Source organism: Schistocerca nitens, chromosome 2 (assembly GCF_023898315.1).
Source record: "Schistocerca nitens isolate TAMUIC-IGC-003100 chromosome 2, iqSchNite1.1, whole genome shotgun sequence".
NCBI lineage: Eukaryota > Metazoa > Arthropoda > Insecta > Orthoptera > Acrididae > Schistocerca > Schistocerca nitens.
The window spans coordinates 611,962,590-611,987,754 of NC_064615.1; the positions used below are offsets into that span (position 1 = coordinate 611,962,590).

The 25,165-nt window shown below is 42.6% G+C and overlaps 1 protein-coding gene across 1 annotated transcript in view; it reads right to left on the reverse strand.

The window, feature by feature from the left end:
• LOC126235197 (brachyurin-like) overlaps positions 1–23,543 on the reverse strand; it is a 42,471-nt gene extending 18,928 nt beyond the window's left edge. The window contains exons 1-3 of the mRNA XM_049943926.1: positions 23,454–23,543; positions 12,981–13,041; positions 2,163–2,364 (exon numbers count right to left, since the gene is read on the reverse strand). Of these exons, the coding sequence (XP_049799883.1) occupies positions 2,163–2,364; positions 12,981–13,041; positions 23,454–23,543 (353 nt within the window). The remainder of the gene's footprint in view (positions 1–2,162; positions 2,365–12,980; positions 13,042–23,453) is intronic.
• Between the last annotated feature and the right edge of the window lie 1,622 nt (positions 23,544–25,165).

A 25,165-nucleotide genomic window follows, 5' to 3' on the forward strand; every position in this document is an offset into this window, starting at 1 on the left:
GGCGTGTGACATCGTCGCACAAGGTCGCGCAAACCTGTCGGATCTCCCGCGTGCCTCCTGGCCCCTTACAGTAGTGACTCCTGCAATGTTGGAACGTGCGGCCATTCTGGTTCGAGATTATCGATGTATCGTAATCAAACACCACGCTGGACTTCTGTGTTGGTAGTGATGAGATACTCGTCTACCAGTCACGGTACTCAAAGGTGTGTGGCCGCTGGATTCCTCACCGCCTAATACACTACTGGCCATTAAAATTGCTACACCAAGAAGAAATGCAGATGATAAATGGGTATTCATTGGACAAATATATTATACTAGAACTGACATGTGATGACATTTTCACGCAATTTGGGTGCATAGATCCTGAGAAATCAGTACCCAGAACAACCACCTCTGGCCGTAATAAAGGCCTGGGGATTGAGTCAAACAGAGCTTAGCTGGCGTCCACAGGTACAGCTGCCCATGCAGCTTCAACACGGTACTACAGTTCATCAAGAGTAGTGACTGGCGCATTGTGACGAGCCAGTTGCTCGGCCACCATTGACCAGAAGTTTTCAGTTGGTGAGAGATCTAGAGAATGTGCTGGCCAGGACAGCCGTCGAACATTTTCTGTATCGAGAACGGCCCGTATTGGACATGCAACATGCGGTCGTGCATTTTCCTGCTGAAATGTAGGGTTTTGCAGGGATCGAATGACAGGTAGAGCCACGGGTCGAAACACATCTCAAATGTAGCGTCCACTGTTCAAAGTGCCGTTAATGCGAACAAGAGGTGATCGAGACGTGTAACCAATGGCACCCCATACCATCACGCCGGGTGATACGCCAGTATGGCGATGACGAATACACGCTTCCAATGTGCGCTCACCGCGATGTCGCCAAACACCGATGCGACCATCATGATGCTGTAAACAGAACCTGGATTCATCCGAAAAAATGACGTTTTCCCATTCGTGCACTCAGGTTCGTCGTTGAGTACACCATCGTAGGCGCTCCTGTCCGTGATGCAGCGTCAAGGGTAACCGCAGCCATGGTCTCCGAGCTGACAGTCCATGCCGCTGCAAACGTCGTCGAACTGTTCGTGTAGATGGTTGTTGTCGTGCAAACATCCTCATTTGTTGACTCAGGGATCGAGACGTGGCTGCACGATCCGTTACAGCCATGCGGATAAGATGCCTGTCATCGCGACTGCTAGTGATACGAGGCCGTTGGGATCCAGCACGGCGTTCCGTATTACCCTCCTGAACCCACCGATTCCATATTCTGCTAACAGTCATTGGATCTCGACCAACAAGAGCAGCAGTGTCGCGATACGATAAACCGCAATCGCGATAGGCTACAAGCCGACCTTTATCGAAGTCGGAAACGTGATGGTCCGCATTTCTCCTCCTTACACGAGGCATCACGACAACGTTTCACCAGGCAACGCCGGTCAACTGCTGTTTGTGTATGAGAAATCGGTGGAACCTTTCCTCATGTCAGCACGTTGTAGGTGTAGCCACCGGCGCCAACCTTGTGTGAATGCTCTGAAAAGCTAATCATTTGCATATCACAGCATCTTCTTACTGTTGGTTAAATTTCGCGTCTGTAGCACGACATCTTCGTGGTGTAGCAATTTTAATGGCCAGTAGTGTAGAACACCTTGAAGAGAAACGAAGGCCCGTCTGTGCGGAATGCCTTGTGCGTTACATAGGCTGATCATAACAATTTTTTATTGAACTTCGTCACAGGCGATGAAACGTGGGTTCATCTCTTTGAATCGGAAACAAAATGAAAATCCTCCGGAGAAAAAGATTAAAGTCACACCCTCAGCCGGTGAAGTCATGGTGACGGTCTTCTGGGATTATGAAGGGGTTATTCAGTTTGATGTCCTCCCTCAAGGTGCCACGATTAGGTCTGAAGTTTGTTGCGCTACCCTCAGAAAAGGCCGTCGCACTGAACCAAGATTAAAAGCATTTTCTTGTATTCAAATGAGTAGGGAATAACACGATGTATTGGAATACTGAATAAAACCAACCTGCTCTCAAAAAAAGTGCGTTGCATTACTTATTGTACGCCCTTTATGGTTGCCTTTGAAATGAGATGCCTTGTGTTTATCGGTAGGAAGAGAGGGTCACTTAGTCGCCTCATTCCACTCCCTCGGACACGTGAAGCGCAGCTCGCCCTTGAATTGGAGCTTTTAACTTGAAGACGAAGGTGGGGTGCGCGTCCGCTGATACCCACCCGACGACGCACTGCGCGGCGGTGAGGATCCAGCTGCGAGAGACGAAGGTGCCGCCACACAGGGTCGCCCCGTCCGCGAAGACGGCCGCCATGTACAGGTACTGGTCGGGCGCGTCCACGCCGTTGATGATGCGCTCATCCCCTGTAAGACGTTAGCACGAGAAATATACAAGGTATGGAGGGACTAGTAAAACTAATCCGGCCGTGATAGCAAAAGTGATAGTGCACTGACAATGACAGACATACATCCGATTTCTACTGTCCACCACAGTGTTTTAACTTGTCACAAATGCTTACCCACTATCAAGTGAGGCGGTAGTTTATGGTAAATATGAGTTAATAATTTTTGGAAAATGTGCCCTCCCATTCCGAAGCTACAGAAAATTCTGTTCCCTAACTATCTATGCGCTTATGGAACGTCCATTAATTACGTGATAACAAAATGGGGGCGGGGGTTGGGCTGGGGCACAGACCTAATTCGAAACAAGGCCCCGGGAGTAGACAACATTCCATTAAAACTACTGACATGCTTGGGAGAGCCAGGCCTAACAAAATTCTACCATCTGGTGAGGAAGATGTATGAGACAGGCGAAATACCCTCAGACTTCAAGAAAAATATAATAATTCCAATCCCAAAGAAAGCAGGTGTTGACAGATGTGAAAATTACCGAACTATTAGTTTAATAAGCCACTGCTGCAAAATGCTAACACGAATTCTTTACAGACGAATGGAAAAACTGGAAGAAGCCGACCTCGGGGAAGATCAGTTTGGATTCCGTAGAAATGTTGGAACACGTGAGGCAATACTGACCCTACGACTTATCTTAGAAGAAAGATTAAGGAAAGGCAAACCTACGTTTGTAGCATTTGTAGACTTAGAGGAAGCTTTTGACAATGTTCACTGGAATACTCTCTTTCAAATTCTGAAGTGGCAGAGGTAAAATACAGGGAGCGAAAGGCTATTTACAATTTGTACAGAAACCAGATGGCAGTTATAAGAGTCGAAGGACATGAAAGGGAAGCAGTGGTTGGGAAGGGAGTGAGACAGGGTTGTAGCCTATCCCCGATGTTATTCAATCTGTATATTGAGCAAGCAGTAAAGGAAACAAAAGAAAAATTCGGATTAGGTATTAAAATCCATGGAGAAGAAATAAAAACGTTGAGGTTCGCCGATGACATTGTAATTCTGTCAGAGACAGCAAAGGACTTGGAAGAGCAGTTGAACGGAATGGATGGTGTCTTGAAAGGAGGATATAAGATGAACATCAACAAAAGCAAAACGTGGGTAATGGAATGTAGTCGAATTAAGTCGGGTGATGCTGAGGGAATTAGATTAGGAGAGGAGACACTTAAAGTAGTAAAGGAGTTTTGCTATTTGGGGAGCAAAATAACTGATGATGGTCGAAGTAGAGAGGATATAAAATGTAGACTGGCAATGGCAAGGAAAGCGTTTCTGAAGAAGAGAAATTTGTTAACATCGAGTATTGATTTAAGTGTTAGGAAGTCGTTTCTGAAAGTATTCGTATGGAGTGTAGCCATGTATGGAAGTGGAACATGGACGATAAATAGTTTGGACAAGAAGAGAATAGAAACTTTCGAAATGTGGTGCTGCAGAAGAATGCTGAAGATTAGATGGGTAGATCACATAACTAATGAGGAGGTATTGAATAGAAAAATGCTTCAAATGGCTCTGAGCACTATGGGACTCAACTGCTGTGGTCATAAGTCCCCTAGAACTTAGAACTACTTAAACCTAACTAACCTAAGGACAGCACACAACACCCAGCCATCACGAGGCAGAGAAAATCTCTGACCCCGCCGGGAATCGAACCCGGGAACCCGGGCGTGGGAAGCGAGAACGCTACCGCACGACCACGAGATGCGGGCATATTGAATAGAATTGGGGAGAAAAGGAGCTTGTGGCACAACTTGACTAGAAGAAGGGATCGGTTCGTAGGACATGTTCTGAGACATCCAGGGATCACCAATTTAGTATTGGAGGGCAGCGTCGAGGGTAAAAATTGTAGAGGGAGACCAAGAGATGAATACACCAAACAGATTCAGAAGGATGTAGGTTGCAGTATGTACTGGGAGATGAAGAAGCTTGCACAGGATAGAGTAGCATGGAGAGCTGCATCAAACCAGTCTCTGGACTGAAGACCACAACAACAACAACAACAACGACAACGTAATTATTCCAGAGGATAGACAATATCAAAGTGTCCACCGATCTTTATGGCCCACTTTGAACTGAATTCTTTCCATGAGTGCTTGTCCGGGATTCCCCGATTTGAAACAAGTGTCGCACAAGTGGTCGATATCACTGGGTTGAGAGAGTTAGTCGCGATATTCTGCAACGCATATAGAACTGATTTTATTGTGTTCAATATGAATTTTTATCAAGACTTTTACAATATGTCTGTTACGTGGCATGCCGACAAGTCTAAACAAACATGCGAGCAAGAATATCTTTTGTTGAAGGAATCCAAGCTGATTTTCACCGACGAGAATTCTCTTAGTCGTCATATAAATCAAGAGATTGAGAAGCTACGGAAACATACCGCATGGCGTTCAAAGGAAGGTACACACAATGTTGACTGTCATCTGCAAAACATGTAAAGGTTCAATGACGCCGCAAGTATATAATATACCAATAAAAGGTCACTCTTTTAGGGATCCGTCAAAATGGTTAATACAATTTTAGTGAAGCTTTTTTTCCGTCTATCTGTATCTGTTCGAATACTATTCAGGTGTAAAATAAAGTATTTTTAATCACGTGTTAAAACACTGTTTAATGTACTTTATAAATAAAACTTAAACCGTTTTAATAAATGTTTAATTACATAAAAATTTCATTTTCACTTATTTTTACTCGGCTACGGGATACATCACGCGAGGGTGAGAGGGTGGGGGGGGGGGAGGGGAGGAGAACGGTGGAGGACGGTGATGGGGGGGGGGGAATCCAAGGTATAAAGAAGACCTCTCACGTATTTAATAGTTGTCCCCTTACCTCTGTTGTACTATACCGGTTAAATGGGGCACTTTGTTCCGCGTCTTCCTGGGTAGAGGCAAAGGTGGAAAAATGGGCCCCTGCTGGTATTATGGGCCCCCTACATATTTGGAAGTACAGGCCACGAATTGTAGCAGAAAGCACATGAACTTCTAGAACTAGTTGCCAAAGTTCACTGTAGAGTGTGCAGACGTAGTAGCTGTCATGGTTTGTGAGTAGTTGTGCTGTGAATTTTTTCGCTGTCATCAAAAGTTTGAAAGGTTAGTGTTTATTTGAATAAAACTCAAATTTCTAACATGTTATTACTAAAACTAAGGTAAGGTACGTATCTGGCTTGTTGTTGGGATGCCGTTTTACATTAATTAACGTCGGTTGCGAACCAAACTAACCGTAGGCAAAATCGTTTTTCCCAAGATGTCGAGGGTGGATATATGGGCCCCTTTTGCTGCTGGTATTATGGGCCCCGTAAAATCAATCAGATTTTATGGGACCATTTACAAATATTGCTACTCTTTATGTTTCAGATGCCTCGAAGACATCTTGTACCACCAAAAAAATCGAAACGGCAATCGTGGGACAAATCAAATATGTCAAATGCTATTGTAGCTATTAAAGAGAAAAAATGGGGTTGAAAAAAGCGGTTAAAGTGTACTCTGTCCCTCGTTCTACACTCTAAAGACTTTCACGAATCGATAAACCGGTCGAAGAAATAGTTAATATTAAACTGGGCCGTCCACCGGTTTTACCACAGGGACTTGAGGACGAACTGGTTAAATATCTTCTCATTATGGAATCCAAATTCTACGGCCTTACCAGAAATGACGTCAGGCGCCTGGTCTACCAGCTTTGTACAAGAAAAAAAATCCCTCATCCATTTGTAAAGGGCGAAGTTTCTGGTCGAACTTGGTTTGACCATTTTATGTCACGGCACAAAAATATTCTGTCTATTTTGAAGCGCCGGCCGCGGTGGTCTAGCGGTTCTAGGCGCTTAGTCCGGAGCCGCGCGACTGCTACGGTCGCAGGTTCGAATCCTGCCTCGGGCATGGATGTGTGTGATGTCCTTAGGTTAGTTAGGTTTAAGCAGTTCTAAGTTCTAGGGGACTGATGACCACAGATGTTGTCCCATAGTGCTCAGAGCCATTTTTTATTTTGAAGCGATCCTCAATTTCGATTTCACGTGCTAATGGGTTTAATAAACAAGCTGTCGACAATTTCTTCAGTTTACTTGAAGCTGCGTTCAGTAACTACAAATATCCTGAGGACACAGTTTTTAATGTAGACGAGTCAAAAAATGGGTCTGAGCACTATGGGACTTAACTGCTGAGGTCATCAGTCCCCCAGAACTACATAAAACCTAACTAACATAAGGACATCACACACATTCATGCCCGAGGCAGGATTGGAACCTGCGACCGTAGCGGTCGCGCGGTTCCAGACTGTATCGCCTAGAACCGCTCGATCACCCCGGCTGGAAGACGACTCAGGTCTTAGTGTCGTTCAAAGAAAAATTTCTCGTGTCATCGGCCTGAGGGGAAAAAGGTAAGTTGGTGCATTATCTGCAGCTGAAAGAGGATCACTTGTCACGTGTAAAAAGATGCTTATGTGTGTGACTATTGTGAATAGACTAGGCATAGGCTGTGAAAATCATCCCACCAGTAGACTAATTAACAATGTTCAGAATGAATCTTTCTTTCATTATACACAAAAATGAAATGAAATTATTTTTTCAAATTTTTGTTTCTTTTTATTTCAAACTACCTTGGAGCCCATATTACTAGAACAAATTCTTGACGCAACGAAATGCAGACTATCAGGTAAAATAAAATTTTGTTTTAAATATTAAAAAGTTGAACCAAAACATGTCGTAACTATTTGCAGGACATACTAGAGAAATGTTTTATGTTAATTTCAGGTGATTATACTAAAAATAAAAGGTGTTATATAAAAAAAACAAAGTGGGGGCCCATTTATCCACCTTTACCTCTACTACTCGAGAAACAGAACCAGTGTAAGCGGTTTCGCCAGTTACGCAGCAGCACAATACAACTACACTCTCCACGGTTCCAACACAGCTATCGGCACTGCGTATTTTCCACTTTGTAACATTAACGGTAGATGCGAATGACCTAAATAAAGGACACGTTACGATACTAGCAGATGAGGAACTTCTCTTTTCTCCGTACTAACATTACCCTACTCTAATATCCCGCCACAGAAATAGAATTAAGGGGAGGCGGTCATATTATTTGTGTAGCTCATGGTTCCGCTGTCGGTTGCCATGACAGCAGTGACCGAGGCAAACACCTTACGTGGATAGGGTGTAGGGTTAAAGCAAAACCTATCCAAAACCTAAGCGGTACTGGTTGTCCATTCTAGGCTCACTGGCCAGAAATATCGTGAATCTTTACCATTTTTAACCCTAAATGGGACAAATACCAACTTCTCTCCTTCAGCAAAGAGTGTAGGTGTAACAAAAAATGGAAATATATATTGGATTGGGCATACAACTGTAATGTGCAAGAAGGCATCAGCATCTCTCCACGTTCTACAAAAATATAAAAAGCTTTTCCCTCTTGACGTGAAAAAGAAACTTGTACACATGCTTATACTTCCGGTTATTGATTACGGCGATATTATCGTGTCAGGCCTTTCTCAGGAAAGCCTGGAACTGTTTAGTAATGTATGTGTTCGTTACATCTGTGATGTTTGACTCTTTCTTCGTATTTCACCATCATATACACAGCTGTCCAGGTGCTTGCAGACGTGTCCATACCCTCCGTCTTCTGTACTGTCTTATCAACTTATAGTGTCCATCATATGTCCCCTCGGTGTTTATGGTCTTGTCTGAACAACATAGCAGCAACAATCGTTCCCATCAGAGAAGAAACCTTTCTGTCACACTCCACCGATCAGCCACTTTCTGGAAGTCCTTCTTAGTAGAAGGAACCCGACTCTGGAATAACCTCCCACAAAATATTAGAGAGCTAAGTAACATCTTCCACTTCAGAAGACACTTAATGACATCTACTAAAGCAACAATAATAATATCAGATTTTCCTCATTTCCCAGTATTCTTAGCTGGCTCAGTCTCCTTAAATTTCTTTTCCCCGGAACTCGCTACATCGGAATTTATCTACTTTGTACACCTATAAATTCACTTTACATCTGCCAAAATCTTTGTTGTTGTTATTGTCATAGTTAATATTATAACTAGTAGTGACAGCAGCAGCGGTAGTACAAGTACTGCCAGTATTAACTTTATTAGTTCATGCTCTGTATTATTTTCTCTCATTGTCACTGTAGACAATCAAATCATTTTAATACTATTTGCCATATTAAAATTGTTATTTCTTAAGTAACTATGATCCGAAAAAGGTATTATGTGTGAAACTGTGGTCTCACGTATGAGAGAGCTTGATGGCCTTAATCAGATCAGGTAAATGAATGAATAAATAAAATGTTTCCCCACCTACATCGTTCGTGGCAAAACCTGCTTTGGTAGTTGTGGATTAAGGAGTGGAACGTTCATTCAGATCATTCCTATTTTTCCTTATGCGTGCAATATTTCAGAACCACGTTTTCTATATCTGCAGTCATACAAACACTCGTCTAGAGTCACGCACACGGTATAGAATGTTGTACGTTCGCAAGACGAAAAATACATCCTGTGGGCCTAAAGGTGAAGTGGAAAGAACAAAAAATAATACACTCACGCTAACTTTCATGGAGTTAATAAAACATACGTACAAAACCACATTGCCCATTACTGAGTACAAATCACGAAAAAGATATTCGTATTAAGAATAGCCGAGCGAGGGAAGGGCTCGCCAAAAGCACTGTGAAGAACTAGTTAAATACCACTCGTATTGGATGCTGATCCGGTGGCTGACCTCAAAGACACACCTCTAAAAGAAGTCAATGCTGATTTATGTTTTCAGCAGCCATTGAGTATGCCGATACTCTGACAGTGCACTCATATGCACGGCAGAAGTAAACTCGAACCAAATGCTGATATGAGAAGGCAACTGCGTTTTTACTCATAGTAATTTAAATTTTTAAATTTGACATGTGGCCAACAAATTTAAATGTAAGAGCAACTGCCATGTGTTGATGCTATGAGCACTGATCAAGGTAACGCTGTTTCTTTATTAAATCAATTTGTTTTACTGCAGTGACAAAGATTGGAGTATTGAACGTTATACGTCGACTGTGCACTATTTTGTTTTCATTATTCATAGTCCTTACTATCCGTATCTTCTTGACGATGAGGAACTCTGACTACAATGAACGTAGTCTGAAATGCATAAAATGAATTTTGCTACGATAAACATCAATCGAGCCACGTCTGTGATTAACACTGCACATAATGGAACAGGCAAGCTTGTATGCCAATAAATAGCAGTACATAACTTAACCTCAAAAAGTGTGAAAATAACAAGACAAGAATTCCAGGTTCTTAATAACATTAGGCAGTCACAGAGAAAAAAGTAATGCCGCTGAAGATGTCGTGGCAATAAATGAAGCCAAGGTATTCACCACGGTCCGACCATTATGGACACTAAGACATCTAGAACGCTGAAGATGAGTTGCTAATTGAGCAATGAAGTAAATACTCTTCAACCAGAATCTGCTGGCTTGTTTTACGTCTATTTTTCATTAATAATATTTTGTCCGGTTTTAACTTCACGACAGGAAAAATTAATATTATCACTGTCCAACAGGACACGAAGAAAGTGTATTAACATTCCTTACAGATCGCAATCACTGGAGCGGAAGCAGAACACTTAGTAAAGAAAACAAAAGAGAAAAGAAAGAGAAACAACTGACAGGTACCACCATTGAAGGATTTTACGGGAAGCACGGATGACCTACATTAGTGTCATCAGATCTAAATTTGAGAACTAAATAAGAGAAAATATTATAAATATGTCTTTTCTTCAGTTGTCTCCTGAAGAAATGCTTAGCAATCGATCAACAATGCATTGATTTGACAAAATTTTATACAATAAACCTAACTCACGATGAAAAATTGCTGCAAATAAAGTAAAGAAGAGATGGAAATTCAGTCTCAGTAGACTTCATAAAGGATGACAATGGTCTCCGTCAAAATAAGGTGCGGAATGATCGCTATAGTGCGATTACTGTACCATGTAAATTACGTCTGGACTTGCCTACAACTTAGGCAACCAGGCGATACGCAATGGCAGTACTTCTTGCCGTCATAGGGGTGTCCCTGGAGGAATGGTCAGTATTCAGGGATATAAGAGGATACTACCACCTCTCCAAATGTGGAGCGCAAAGAGCTTGCAGTAAAAGAGATATGTCTCATAGTATCGAAGATGAAGTAACTGTTACGCCGAGGAGCCCTCAGAACCTAAAAACAGAATAACTACAAATATTTGAAAGGGTTGGAAAACTTTCTGGTCACGGAAAAATGGAAAGTGACAGTAAGAGAGAAAAATGAAGTCAGGTATTCTGAGAAAAAAAATCCCTTGGGGGAAGTGGACGGAAGAGAAGAACGGTTTTTAGAATTCGTCGACAGGTTTCATTCAAATAAAAGGAAGGTCACCGTTGGCCGTAATATTGATGTTTTATTGATAGCAAATCGATTTTCAATCACATAGTGATCATCTTCAGTGCTGTGGTGTACAAATTAAACTCAGACACTGGTATCAAGTTATCGGTTTTGGTTACTGATAACTTGATACCTGTGTCTGAGTTTAATTTGTACACCACAGGACTGAAGATGATCACTATGTGATTGAAAATCGATTTGCTATCAATAAAACATCAATATTACGGCCAACGCTGACCTTCCTTTTAATTTAACATATATGGTCGTTGTGCACACAGCACTCCATGGAGTTGCCAATCAATAAGGTTTCATTCAGTTGTAACACAAACACTCTTCAAAAGTACACTATGAGATCGAAAGTAATCGGACATCCCTGTGTAAAGCGGAATTGACCGCTGGATATCGCGAAACACGAAGGCAGTGTTGTCAGTAAAGGAACAGTAGCAGCAGAACTGGTGAGTCAGCAGAGCTCAGTGACTCCAAACGTGAACTAGGAACTACATTTCACCTAACAGACCCATCAGGACAATTCAACCCTCCTAAAACTACCCAAGTAGACTGAGGTAGGGTACTTGTCAGATGGAAACGTGAAAGAACAACAACAACTAAACCAGACAAGGCAAACGTCACTCAAGTGCAGACGGACACAGCCGGCCGTAGTGGCCGAGCGGTTCTAGGCGCTACAATCCGGAACCGCGCGACCGCTACGGTCGCAGGTTCGAATCCTGCCTCGGGCATGGATGTGTGTGATGTCCTTAGGTTAGTTAGGTTTAAGTAGTTCTAAGTTCTAGGGGACTGATGACCTCAGAAGTTAAGTCCCATAGTGCTCAGAGCCATTTGAACCATTTGCTGACGGACAAGGCCCATCAAACATTGCGTCGAGTGGTTGTAAAAAAATTACATGAAATGAGCGGAAGGAGTTCCAAAATGCCACGAGCAATCCAGCGTTCACAATGATTGTATTGAGGGAGTTAAGAAGAAGAGAATACAATGGTGGAGTAGTTCCTCATAACCACACATTTGAAACGCTACGCGATGCATGAGGTGTGTAAGGAGCGAAGTTTCTGGACAGTGGCTGACTCGAAACAAATGATTTGAAGTGGTGAATCACGCTATACATTATGGCAATCCGGTGAAAGAGTATGGATTTGGTGAAAGCCTGGAGAAAGTTATCTGCTGTCATGTGTAGTCGCAGCAGTCAAGTACGGAGGGGGTGGTGTTTCAATATGACTATGTTTTTCGTGATTACGGGTGGTCCTCTTATTGCGTTTAAGAAAATGCTACATGTGGAAGATATGAACACATTTTGCAGTATTGTGTACCGCTACTACAGTAGAGGAACCATTCGGAGATGATGATTGCATGAGCACGAGAATGCACCCTCTCATTAAGCAGCATCAGTGAGGCAACGGTATGTGAACACTGACATTCCTGAAATGGACTAGCGTGCGAGAGTCCCGCCCTGAATCTAATGGAACAGCTTTGGATGAGTTAGAATGTTGACTTCGCTCCAGACCGCAGCGCCCAACATCACTGCTTGTCTGGTTTCGGCTCTTGAGGAATAAAGCGCTGTCCGTCCACCACATAACTCACACATGACATGAAAAGTACTTCCAGCGGAGTACGAGCCAACATAAGAGTAATGGGTGAATACACGCAATATAAATTTCGTCTGATAGGTATCTGGATCTTTTTGATCAGATAGTGGACATAAGCGCTGACGTATCTCTGTTTAGTTACACAAGCAGTAGTTTGATTTGCCTCACCCGTTCGAGAGTTTCACAGGATATGAACATACTGACTGATGTATAGGAAACCAACCCGCTGCCTATGCGTGTCGTGGACGTTAGCCGCTAGACCAAAAAGAAAGTCAGATTTTAGTTAGAATAAAAATTTAAAAAATATCTTTTCATCAGAAGGCGAAATAAGTTGCCACAATATTTTATGAGGCACTCGACATTGGTTAATAGGTGAAGGGGTACAGATAAAGGCACCATGAAGCCTGGAATATTCCTCACAGATTTTTAAGGCTATTGATTGTAGAAACTATTGAGAACTGGAAAGATTCATTGTTGAAGGATACATAGCCTCAAACAAGTCGAAAGCTTATTGAACAAAAGTAGTTTACTAAGTAAGACTTACTTCGCTACTGACGAAACCAAAGTGTACTTACTGTTCGCTTTTGTGAGCGATGCCGTATTTGCCTGTTGTCTGGCTGGCGGCGGTGTCGCGACCTGTGAACAAGAAAAGAATCTAATATCACTTTCTTTCTTTTTAAGAGTTACTGTGCAAGGTAGCTAGCTTGGTTTTGGTATTCAAGAAAAGTAATGTAAGCTCCATTTTCTTCGGTGTGTCAGACTTCTTACCTATGTACTGGATATTTTACAATCAGAGGTTTTCAGTAGTCGATAGGCTACGCCGCAGAGGTTCTGAGCATAAGAAATGTGATCTTGGTTGCTAGTAGCATTCTCATACCTGTAGTGTCCTAAGAGAAAATGGTGAATGAGTCGGATGTTAGTTATGCCACCGATCGGTCTGGAAATAGCTTTCAGAAACAAAGATAAAGAGGATATTGAATTTTGGAAATATGATTTGGTAAGGATTAATTTGAGAAACGAAGATTTTCAGGTAGTGTTGTTGCTCCAGTGCTTGCCTGTGCGTAATTTAGTCGATGTGTTTGGATAACGAAAAGTTTAGTAGGAGTTAACTTTATTGGTCTGAGTCAGTTAGTTCGTGATTGACGCGTGATTAAACACGTTGTCTGTTCACATGTATGCACTGAGAAGTCATAGATTTACCAATCCTTTACCATTTCAATAATTAATCTCATGGCACAGTAATATTTATTAAAAATTATATTTTATAAAGAACATTATAATTGCCTAGGGATAATTTTGTTTTCGGAATACTGCTTTTTAAAGCTTAGTTTGTTTTCAGTCACTTAGCAAGTTTAAATTCTTGACTGTCTCCTAACTAAAGAATTTCATTTTTTTGATTGTGTGAGTCACCCCGTCACACTTTGCGGAACAAAGTGTCTGAAGTCATAGCATGATCTATTTAGAATAGTTGCATGGCGAAATGCATTGCACTGCGCAAGGTTTCCTATCCTTTTACCTGGTTTGCTGCTGCGCTGTATTTTTTAATGTTCATCACTTCGAGCAGTACTGAGCTTCCGTTGCCACAGGTAAACTACATGAAAAATGTATTTAAGGCCAGTTTAACATCACAGCCAGAACATAGCAAGATCATTGCAATTAGTTTTTCGTTTCAAATTTGTTATCAGGTTTAGTTTAGGTAGTGTTCAGTTCAAGTTACATTTGTTACGCAGAAGTTTTCTTCTTACTGTGCAGTGTTACAATTGCGTGTGCATTATTTAATGTTTGGAATTTTATTTGGTCAGTTTGCACACTTAAATTTGCAGGGAATTTTAATAGAAATGTTTCGGTTCTTTAATCTTTCAAAATTTCGTTGGTAATTTTATGTAGCACTTTTTTCTGTTAGTTCTGTGCATTGAAAGTGCAAATCACGTATTGTGACGTCACCCACCGTAGCACTGTTCACTGTACTACATAATACAGAATTGCGTAGGTTACAGTTTTGGTTTTCTAATTCTTTTGGTAGAAGTTAATTGCAAAGCGAGTATACAGTTATAAAGCTTCAGATAGTTTTCCGACTAATCTTTATCAGATAACATTTCGTCATTTCACGACTGGCATTATTCAGGACGACTACAGAGCACGCGAAGTTAGATAAGAGTTCAGGCCTGATATAGTTCACAACGAATAAACAATTTTTATTCTGAAAAGTTACAACTGTACGCATATTATTTTTCACGCAACACTTCAGTGCTGCGGGAATGGACCACTGATGAGCAATAAACAAAAATATTGCACCACGATATTCTCTTTTTCATGCTGTGCCGGTTCTGCGCACATTTAGAACTTGACAATGGGCTGACAGTCTAAGGGATGTTCGCACCACGTTGTGCCGAGAATACTGTAGGTACTCGAAGGCCGCAATTTGGAACGACGCGTCCAGGCTGAGAGCAGGGTAAGAGGTTAGTGGGTCTCCGGAATGTACTTTAGTCACTATGCAGCCTAGTTTTGAGGATGGCAGTTGAAACTTCCTGTGGCTCTCACCAATGTTCACTCTGGGGAGGATGGGACCGGCCAGTATATGAAAGAAGAGGTTATAATTCGGAGTTTATTGACTGGTCCATTGACTGTATTTGGAGCCGGAGTGAAACAACGTGGAGGCCCGTACTGATTGTGGCTGTTGTTCTAAGGACTGTGAGTCACGTAGCGCACTCGGCAGCTACAAATTTCAGACTACAGTGAATGTACTCGGCTTTCTTTTCGTGAGATCTGTGTCTTGAACTGTGTTACGAATTACTTGCGTTGACGGCAGTGGTTAGAAGTTTGTAATGTTCATATTACCGGCAGTGAAACATATCACGGACTTGGCTTGCGTTGCAACCTGTTATTCGGACTCTTCTGGTTACCGTCCATTCCGGTACGTATCGTGAGCCACAGGACTGATTTACTGCATAGATTTTATTTTTTAGAGCAGGTTCCCATTAGTCACATATTACGTAATTCCCAATTTCCTGAGCGTATTTGCTCTTGCCCATTTTGAGGGCTTCTGGTGAAAGGGTACAGTACCGCCCAACATTGAAAATAGGTACGAAATTCTTGTCAGAACAACACATTTTTTGTGTAAAAGTAACTCAATTTCAATTAATACAGCGAAGCCGGATACCAGTGTGGGAAAGAATGACAATTTATTTATTTAATTGATCACATGTGCACTCCCTCAAAATAAATCCCTACATCCAGTTTGGTGAGATCTGTGAAATGAATGAATGTATGGTCGTCTGCTAACCACAGATAGTGAATCGGAATATATGATCATCTTTGAGTCGATCCTTTGGCTACCTTTGGTGAGACCAAAGAGATGAAAATTTTACCAGAGCTTTGGGCGTCTGAAATGTGGCTGACCAATAAGGTAGCAAGGTGCTTCTCCCACTTCGAGAGAGGTGCGAGAGAACCGGAAGACGGCCATGTTTCAGACTCGGCACTCTGGCGCTGAACCTTCTGCTGTAAAGACCTGTTTTTTTGTTGTGCTCCGTAATGAAAGTGTAAAGGCATGGTATGGATGTGGAATATTTAAGAGTAGTTAGAACTAATCATTTCTCTTTCCCAGGAACTTTTGTGGGGAAAATTACAAAGTGAGGCAGGTAATTTTAAGGGGATTGTAGTAAACCAACGGTCGCAATGAGCCCACGTGTAGTTATAAGTTGAGATACTAGCGTGTGTACAATAAGCTGAAATATTTAAGAATTAATAGCGTTTGTACAATAAGCTGAAATATTTAAGAAATAGCGTGTGTATCATAAGTTGAAGTATTTAAGAAATATCATTCCGCGTGATGCTAAATTTAAACTCTGAGAGAGAATCAAGGTGAGTCGGCCGTTTTTCCAGCAACGCCACTTGGCTTGCATTGCACAGGAAGACGTGCGTTTATCTCCAGAGTTCACAGTAGGAAAGTAGAATTACAAAGTGGGGCAGTGTCGTGTGAAACTGGGATAGATATTGATTGAAGTGGGAAAGCGGAAAGTGATGATGTTGTAACAGTTCTTTGTGTGGTATTTCATATTGTTGTGTTGTATATGTCATGTAATTTGGGTATGTGTGTTTTGCATGGGGGTAGCAAGGTAGTTTCGAAAGATTTGTGGGTATGTCTGTTCCTTCTGTATCGCTCGATCTGGAGGAAAGTTTCGTGAGGATGATTGTGAGAGGCGAAGTGTGAGGTATAATAAAAGATCCACCATCCGATCCAGGGAGTGCACTGTTGCGGTAAATAGATTACGAGACCATAGTATAGAGATTCACTAACGTAAAGCCATGCCCACTGGGCGGAATTTCTCATGTGATTTTGTTGTAGGTTGTAGAATTTGTGTGTTTAGGAATAAATCAGATAGTGAATAGAAAGAGATTGGTGGCCTTTTTCATTAAATTGTATGTTGTCACAATGTCCCGAATTTATATAAAAGCCGTTAAATCAAAGACAAAAAGTAAATGTGGTATTGCCAGTGCGTAGTGTGCAGTCAGAGTTCTATAAATCACTGATAGTCAGATGCGTGTTTCCGTTGCGTATTGTTCATGCAGGAGGATAATTTGTAACTAAATAGTAAGATACGAGAATTCATATTGCTCGATAAATTAAGGAAGAATCCACTCGCTTGGCAATCCACTCATCTTGCAGGCCTGACTGCTTGATGCCACAGTATGAGAAAGGCAAGTGGGTGCCTCTCACTGGTACCATTGTATGACAGTCATGGCTTGTGACTGCTCTGATTATTTGACAATAAATAGGCACCTTAGTCTCTCTGCGGTAGCCCTAAATACAGTGTCTGTGTATTTGAGTTTCTAGGTTCTTATGTAAAATCGGTTGTAGTCGATAGTTCCTACTAGTTTGAATGTATTAGCTGAAGGTGACTTCAGCAGTAAGCGCTACAGGTTCTAACCCAGCTACTGCTTAAATTTTGAATAAAAATTATATCAGCAATGGCATCCGAAGATTTCCGGCATAAGAAGACACCCTCGTTCTGTCAATGGGCTTCTCAGATAGGCAGAGGAGCGGACGGAGGTTCAGGGCACTCACATGCCCTTGGGGTGGGAAACTTCACGTAAAAGGCGGAAGAGACAGCTATGACAAAGGTATGAGGTTACAGAAGGCAAAGAAAACCATTGCATTAAAGATACAGAATGTATATCCACGGGACACGTGGCCTGTACCTGAAAAAAATACCATCATGTTTTTCTCCATTGGCAAAAGATTCCAGATTAGTCCTCCATTCGGATGTCGGGAGGGAACTGCAAAAGGCGAGGTGACCATGAGAAAGATATGGAATTGTCCATAACAGAATAACATTTGTCGAGTCGGAGCTTGGAATGTCGGAAGTTTTGACGTAGTAGGAAAGCTACAAAATGCATATGAATGGGAAATGTAAAGACTCACCCTTAATGCAGTAGGGACAGTTGAAGTGAAATGATAAGAACTGCTAGTTAGATGAATATTGGGAACTATCAACTGCAGCAGAAACTGGTATAACAGGAATAGGACTAATTTTCAATAGGAAATTAGGTTAGAGAGCAAGCTACTGTGACCAGTTCACTGACAGGGATGTTCTCATCAGATCCGACAGCAAACCAACGCCAACCACAATAGTGCAGTTGTACACTCGATCGTCGTAAGCAGAAGATGAAGTCACGGAGAAAGTATTTAAGAATTCTGAACGGCTAATTCAGTATGTCGTGTGAGATTAAAATCTAGTAATCCTAGAGGATTGGAATGCAGCTGTAGGGAAAGGAAAAGAAGAACGGATTCCGGGAGAATACGGTCGTGGCGATAGGAGGGAGAGAGGATAATGATTGATTGAACACTGCAGTAAATTTCACACGGTAATAGCGAATACTCTGTTCAAAAATCTCAACAGTGGAAATATGCTTCGAAAAGAACAGGAGACACGTGAAGAATTCAGCTAGAGTACATTATGATCAGACAGAGATTCAGAAAATGGCTCTGAGCACTATGGGACTTAATATCTGAGGTCATCAGTCCCATAGAACTTAGAACTACTTAAACCTAAGGACATCACACACATCCACCCCCGAGGCAGGATTCGAACCTTCGACCGTAGCGGTTGCGCGGTTCCAGACTGAAGCGCCTAGAAACGCTCGGCCAAACCGGCCGGCCGATTCAGAAATCTGGTTTTGGATTATAAGATGTAACGAGGTGCAGGTATAGACTCAGATCACAATTTAATAAGCAATGATGGGGAGTAGATTGAAGTGTGGACTGAAATTTAAGAGATTCGTCCGAAAAAATCCGTGTGGAAGGAAAAGGAAGCTGAAGTAATGACGAATGATGAGATGCGTTTGAAGTTCGCTAAGATTGTCGATACTGCGGTAAGGAACACCACAGTAGGCCTTCAGATGAAGAGGAGTGGACATCTGTAAAAAGAGCAATCACAGTTGTTGGACAAACAAACATCGGTACATTGAAGATAATTGTGAAGCAACCTGGGTAACAGAAGAAATACTTCAACTGATCAATGAAAGAAGGAAGTACAAACATATTCAGGAACAAATATTAGAATACAACAATGTAAATCCCTTAGGAATGAAATAAATAGGAAGAGCGAAGGCGAAGAGGCTGCAGGAAAGATGTGAAGAAATAGGAAAAGAAATGACTGTCGAGAGGATATACAAAATTCAGAAGAACCTTCATTGAAATGAAAAGCAACGGTGGCAACATTATGAGTAAAATGGTAGTTCTACTTTCAAACGAAAAGGAGAGCAGATGTTTGGAAAGAGTACATTGAAGATATTTACGAGGGGCAGGACTTATTTGAGGACGCGATAGAAGAAGAAATTGCAGTCGATATGCAAGAAGTAGGGGATCCAGTATTAGTCACAATTAAAAGAGCCCTGGAAGACTTGATATCAAATAAGGCAGAAGGGATAGATAACATTCCATCGGAATTTCTAAAATCGTCTGGTGAAGAGCAACTTTGAGAAAAGTATCATCCACACAATTCCGAAGACATCAATAGTAGATAAGCGCGAGAACTATCGCACGATCAGTTTAACAGCCCATGCATACAATTGATAACAAGAATAATATATACACTCCTGGAAATGGAAAAAAGAACACATTGACACCGGTGTGTCAGACCCACCATACTTGCTCCGGACACTGCGAGAGGGCTGTACAAGCAATGATCACACGCACGGCACAGCGGACACACCAGGAACCGCGGTGTTGGCCGTCGAATGGCGCTAGCTGCGCAGCATTTGTGCACCGCCGCCGTCAGTGTCAGCCAGTTTGCCGTGCCATACGGAGCTCCATCGCAGTCTTTAACACTGGTAGCATGCCGCGACAGCGTGGACGTGAACCGTATGTGCAGTTGACGGACTTTGAGCGAGGGCGTATAGTGGGCATGCGGGAGGCCGGGTGGACGTACCGCCGAATTGCTCAACACGTGGGGCGTGAGGTCTCCACAGTACATCGATGTTGTCGCCAGTGGTCGGCGGAAGGTGCACGTGCCCGTCGACCTGGGACCGGACCGCAGCGACGCACGGATGCACGCCAAGACCGTAGGATCCTACGCAGTGCCGTAGGGGACCGCACCGCCACTTCCCAGCAAATTAGGGACACTGTTGCTCCTGGGGTATCGGCGAGGACCATTCGCAACCGTCTTCATGAAGCTGGGCTACGGTCCCGCACACCGTTAGGCCGTCTTCCGCTCACGCCCCAACATCGTGCAGCCCGCCTCCAGTGGTGTCGCGACAGGCGTGAATGGAGGGACGAATGGAGACGTGTCGTCTTCAGCGATGAGAGTCGCTTCTGCCTTGGTGCCAATGATGGTCGTATGCGTGTTTGGCGCCGTGCAGGTGAGCGCCACAATCAGGACTGCATACGACCGAGGCACACAGGGCCAACACCCGGCATCATGGTGTGGGGAGCGATCTCTTACACTGCCCGTACACCACTGGTGATCGTCGAGGGGACACTGAATAGTGCACGGTACATCCAAACCGTCATCGAACCCATCGTTCTACCATTCCTAGACCGGCAAGGGAACTTGCTGTTCCAACAGGACAATGCACGTCCGCATGTATCCCGTGCCACCCAACGTGCTCTAGAAGGTGTAAGTCAACTACACTGGCCAGCAAGATCTCCGGATCTGTCCCCCATTGAGCATGTTTGGGACTGGATGAAGCGTCGTCTCACGCGGTCTGCACGTCCAGCACGAACGCTGGTCCAACTGAGGCGCCAGGTGGAAATGGCATGGCAAGCCGTTCCACAGGACTACATCCAGCATCTCTACGATCGTCTCCATGGGAGAATAGCAGCCTGCATTGCTGCGAAAGGTGGATATACACTGTACTAGTGCCGACATTGTGCATGCTCTGTTGCCTGTGTCTATGTGCCTGTGGTTCTGTCAGTGTGATCATGTGATGTATCTGACCCCAGGAATGTGTCAATAAAGTTTCCCCTTCCTGGGACAATGAATTCACGGTGTTCTTATTTCAATTTCCAGGAGTGTAGAAGAATGAAAAAACGAACCGTGCAAGGCGCTTGAGACCGCATGGCTACCGCGCGCGGCGCGCAAATAAAGAATCGTACATGTCAAATCGGATGAACGTGCCAGGAGTTCCTGATCATTGTCCTAACCACAACGCTTTATCAGTATTATGTTTCAGAACTTATGCAGAATATGATGGCAGACATCTCTGTTGGTTTTTCGCATCCATTTCGCCTTCGTCACACAAATTCTTCATCGGATCAATGATTTCCCCATCCCTGTCATTCTCAATGAACGCCTAGGTACACTCAGGACATCAGACTCCAGCAGTATCATTATTTACCGATTAGACATTTATTCCTCTTACCTTCTCTAACTTATTCCTTCTCATAGTTACTTCACATTCCTTTGCTCAACTTCTCCACTCCATTGACCAAATTCTTCCTTCTTCCCATACAAAACACTGTATCTTCCCAAAACCTGTAGCTCCGTCGTTGTAATCTATCGATATTCCACACATCACACCAGCGCAGAAACAATCTGCCATTCCCCTCCTTATCTACCCTTGGTCCGCAGTTCGTGGTGCAAAACCACGTTCTCGATTTCCGCGCACGGGGTCCCGGTTCAAAAATGGTTCAAATGGCTCTGAGCACTATGGGACTTAACTGCTGAGGTCATCAGTCCCCTAGAACTTAGTGATTTCCCTAAATCACTCCAGGCAAATGCCGGGATGGTTCCTCTGAAAGGGGACGGCCGACTTCCTTCCCTAATCCGATGAGACCAAGACCACGCTGTCTGGTCTCCTTCCCCAAACCAACCAACCAACCCTAGAACTTAGAACTACTTAAACCTAACTAACCTAAGGACATCACACACATCCATGCCCGAGGCAGGATTCGAACCTGCGACCGTAGCGGTCGCGCTGTTCCGGACTGTAGCGCCTAGAACCGCTTGGCCACTCCGGCCGCCCCTGGGTCCCGGGTTCGATTCCCGGCGGGGTCAGGGATTTTTCCCCTGCCCCGAGATGACTGGGTGTTGTTGTGTCGTCTTCATCACCATCATTCATTCCAATTACGGTTGGAGGAAGGCAATGGCAAACCACCTCCGCTAGGGACCTTGCATAGTCAATGGTTCGGGTCTCCCGCATCGTCCCCTACGCTCCTCGGAGTATGGGATCTCATCATCACCATCTATCCTTGGCATGTGCAGCTCCTTCGCGTGCATTGTTGTGATCGTTTTCAAGAAATACAACAATGTCCGTATGTAAAGCTCATCAGTTCACATCAGCATTTTAAGGGAAAGGGGGGGGGGGGGGGCGTTCACGAAATTGACCGAGAACGTCAATTTTCAGTTTGTTACCTTTTAGTACAACTTATGGACAATAAGTTCCCAAAGTTTCAATGATGAAATCGCATCCGAAGTGCCTGAAAAACAATAAAATGTGTGACATTACCTTCCTGCCACATCCAGTTTTTCAAGCAACACTTCATTACTAGCTCGGCGAACAACGATTCCGTGAATTACATACACAAGGAGATGCTTCCAAACTGTATCCTGGATTTTGTTAAGCCTACTTACAGCTTTCTGGCCCATCCCGAACTTCTAAAAAAGTGTGTTTGTGCCAAAACTCAGAATACAAATGAGTCTCTAAATTCACTCGTATGGAAACGATGAACCTTAAACCATATTTTCGTCCACCACAGTTGTTAGAAGTGTAACTTATGATGCACTTTTTGTATTTAATGACGGAAATGTAAAGAGAATGGACGTTTTAGAGAGAATGGGCTCTAAGATAGGAAATTTCATTCAAGACGTCTTGAGAAAAATGGATTTACAGCGCCACAGCGCCTCTCCGCAGCTGAAAAGTCAGTAAGACCTGGTAAATTAACCATAAGAGAAGCCTTGAAGGGAAAGAGGAGCCTGAGTACAAATCTGAGGCCTTCTAAAGAGGTGACATAAAAAAACAGCTATAAATTGCTTTTCCTGAAAATTATGCTTTTTTTTAAGTTTATGTACCTTTTTGTCTAAATTTACGATGGCTAGGATTATATAATTTTGTATACTTATTTCTATAAATCCAATAGACATTGTCTCAACAGTAAATTATGAAATTCTGAGTGTGAGCTGAGATATGGGGCAATATTATGATTACAGAATTATAATTAAACTTTACTAAAATTCTCCCATCTGATGTACTCAGAAAGTCTCTTGGGGGGAGCATAAAGTACGAAAAGAGATTAAACAGAGAACGTTTTGTAGAAATCTCTAGAAAAGATTCTGAGAAAAAGATACATATATTATTATTTGAAAATTTTTAAATTCCATATAAAACTTAATATATATAATCCAAGAAACTTAACATTAAATGTGTTAGTTTCAAGTAAAACATGGTCCAAAATTTCATTGCCATATCTTCAAAATTGTGGATTTGGTGAATCTTTAAATTGTATGTTTTTCATGAACGTCGTCCCTTCTGATTTGGATTTCCTCTTTAATCCGTCTAATCCAATCGGAATGAGTTCCGGTGTTACCTTTAAGTGCTTGAGAACCCACCTGGGCTGCCGCGGCAGTGGCGACGAGAACAAAAGCCGGCAGCAGCAGCATGGCTACGCAGTGCGCGGGGCGGGCGGCGCGCCGCCACATATACCCAGCCGGTCACGCGACGCAACACGCTCGCCCACTACTTATCTTAATCCCGGCTTCCACGGCGCGAGAACGCTTTCATTCTTCAGCAGTCTCACTGATCATCTTGAGCCTCCTCCATTTAGATACCAGAGATTACAGTTGGTACTGTGCAAGACTTTATTATGTCTAGAGGATTAACTTTCAATCGACAGCAAAACTACTGAATTTCTCCTCAAATAGCGATGTAGTAAAATTGTCAGCTTTTACAAGGGCAACACAACTGTTGTAATGGACAGAACAACATACATAGAAAAAAACTTTAGACTTCTTCCAAACCAGCAACATAACTGAAATACATAATAAAGATCCAACAGCCAGAATACAAAAGGAGATTAAACACATTTCAAACAACATTAACTTTATACTCACCATCCAAGAAGCAAGAAACATTGTAACAATGAGCCCACAAGCACCTTGCCTTAGGTCACAACCTACGATACACAAAAATGGGACCCCCATCAGGCCCATAGTGAACTGTAGGAACAGCCCAACATTCAAGCTCAGTAAAATACTCTTCAGAATTCTCAAACAAGCATACACACTCAATAATGAGAGAACACTTAAAAACACAACAGAATTCACACAATATGTCGAAAACATACAAGTACCTGATGGAGCCACACTTGCCTCATTTGACATACAAAACCTTTATTCCTCTGTGCCAATAGATCCCACACTACAAATAATCAATGCCAACCTACATAAACACAAAAAAATCCCTGCAACTCACATTAAAGAACTAATGGACATGCTTGAATTCACACTTTCACACAACTATTTTAAATTTAACAATAAAATCTACATGCAAACAGATGGTCTGGCAATGGGCTCAAATCTTTCCGGATTGCTAGCAGAAATATTTATAAGTAACCTAGAAGACAAAATCCTGAATTCCAATCATCACCTCCTCAAAAATATCATCTACTACTACAGATATGTAGATGATACCATAATTTTAATCAAAGACACTAAAGATGACATCAGTGAGTTGAATCAGTTTTTCAACAACATCGGAAGCCTACCACAACACATACCACAATCCACAACTCCTCTTGCCACCCCGCAGCACACAAAATGGCAGTATTCCGGTACATGATTAATAGAGCTATCCAACTACCACTCTCAGAAGATAAATGTGATCAAGAAATTGAAATAATAAAACAAACAGCTGTTGAAAATGGCTATAACAGCTCCATAGTAGACACCCTAAAACACTCAATAATGACAAAGCAATCACAACATAAAAAACAAAAAGAAAATAACATCTTCCATACAATCCCCTTTCTGGGTAACATTTCATACCAGACTGCCAATGTCTTCAAACGGAAAGGCATAAGCATATCCTTTACAACAGACAAGATTGGACAGAAGTTACCCCACAACATCGGCACACGAAACCCACTTCATCACACAGGTGTGTACAAAATTGAATGTTTGGACTGTGACTGCTTCTACATAGGCCAAACAGGCAGATCATATGAGATTAGGTTCAAGGAACACATGGCAGCACTACCAAACAAAAAAACAAAAAATACCACACATCAGTAATAGCTACCCACCTGCATGAAACAAAACACCAC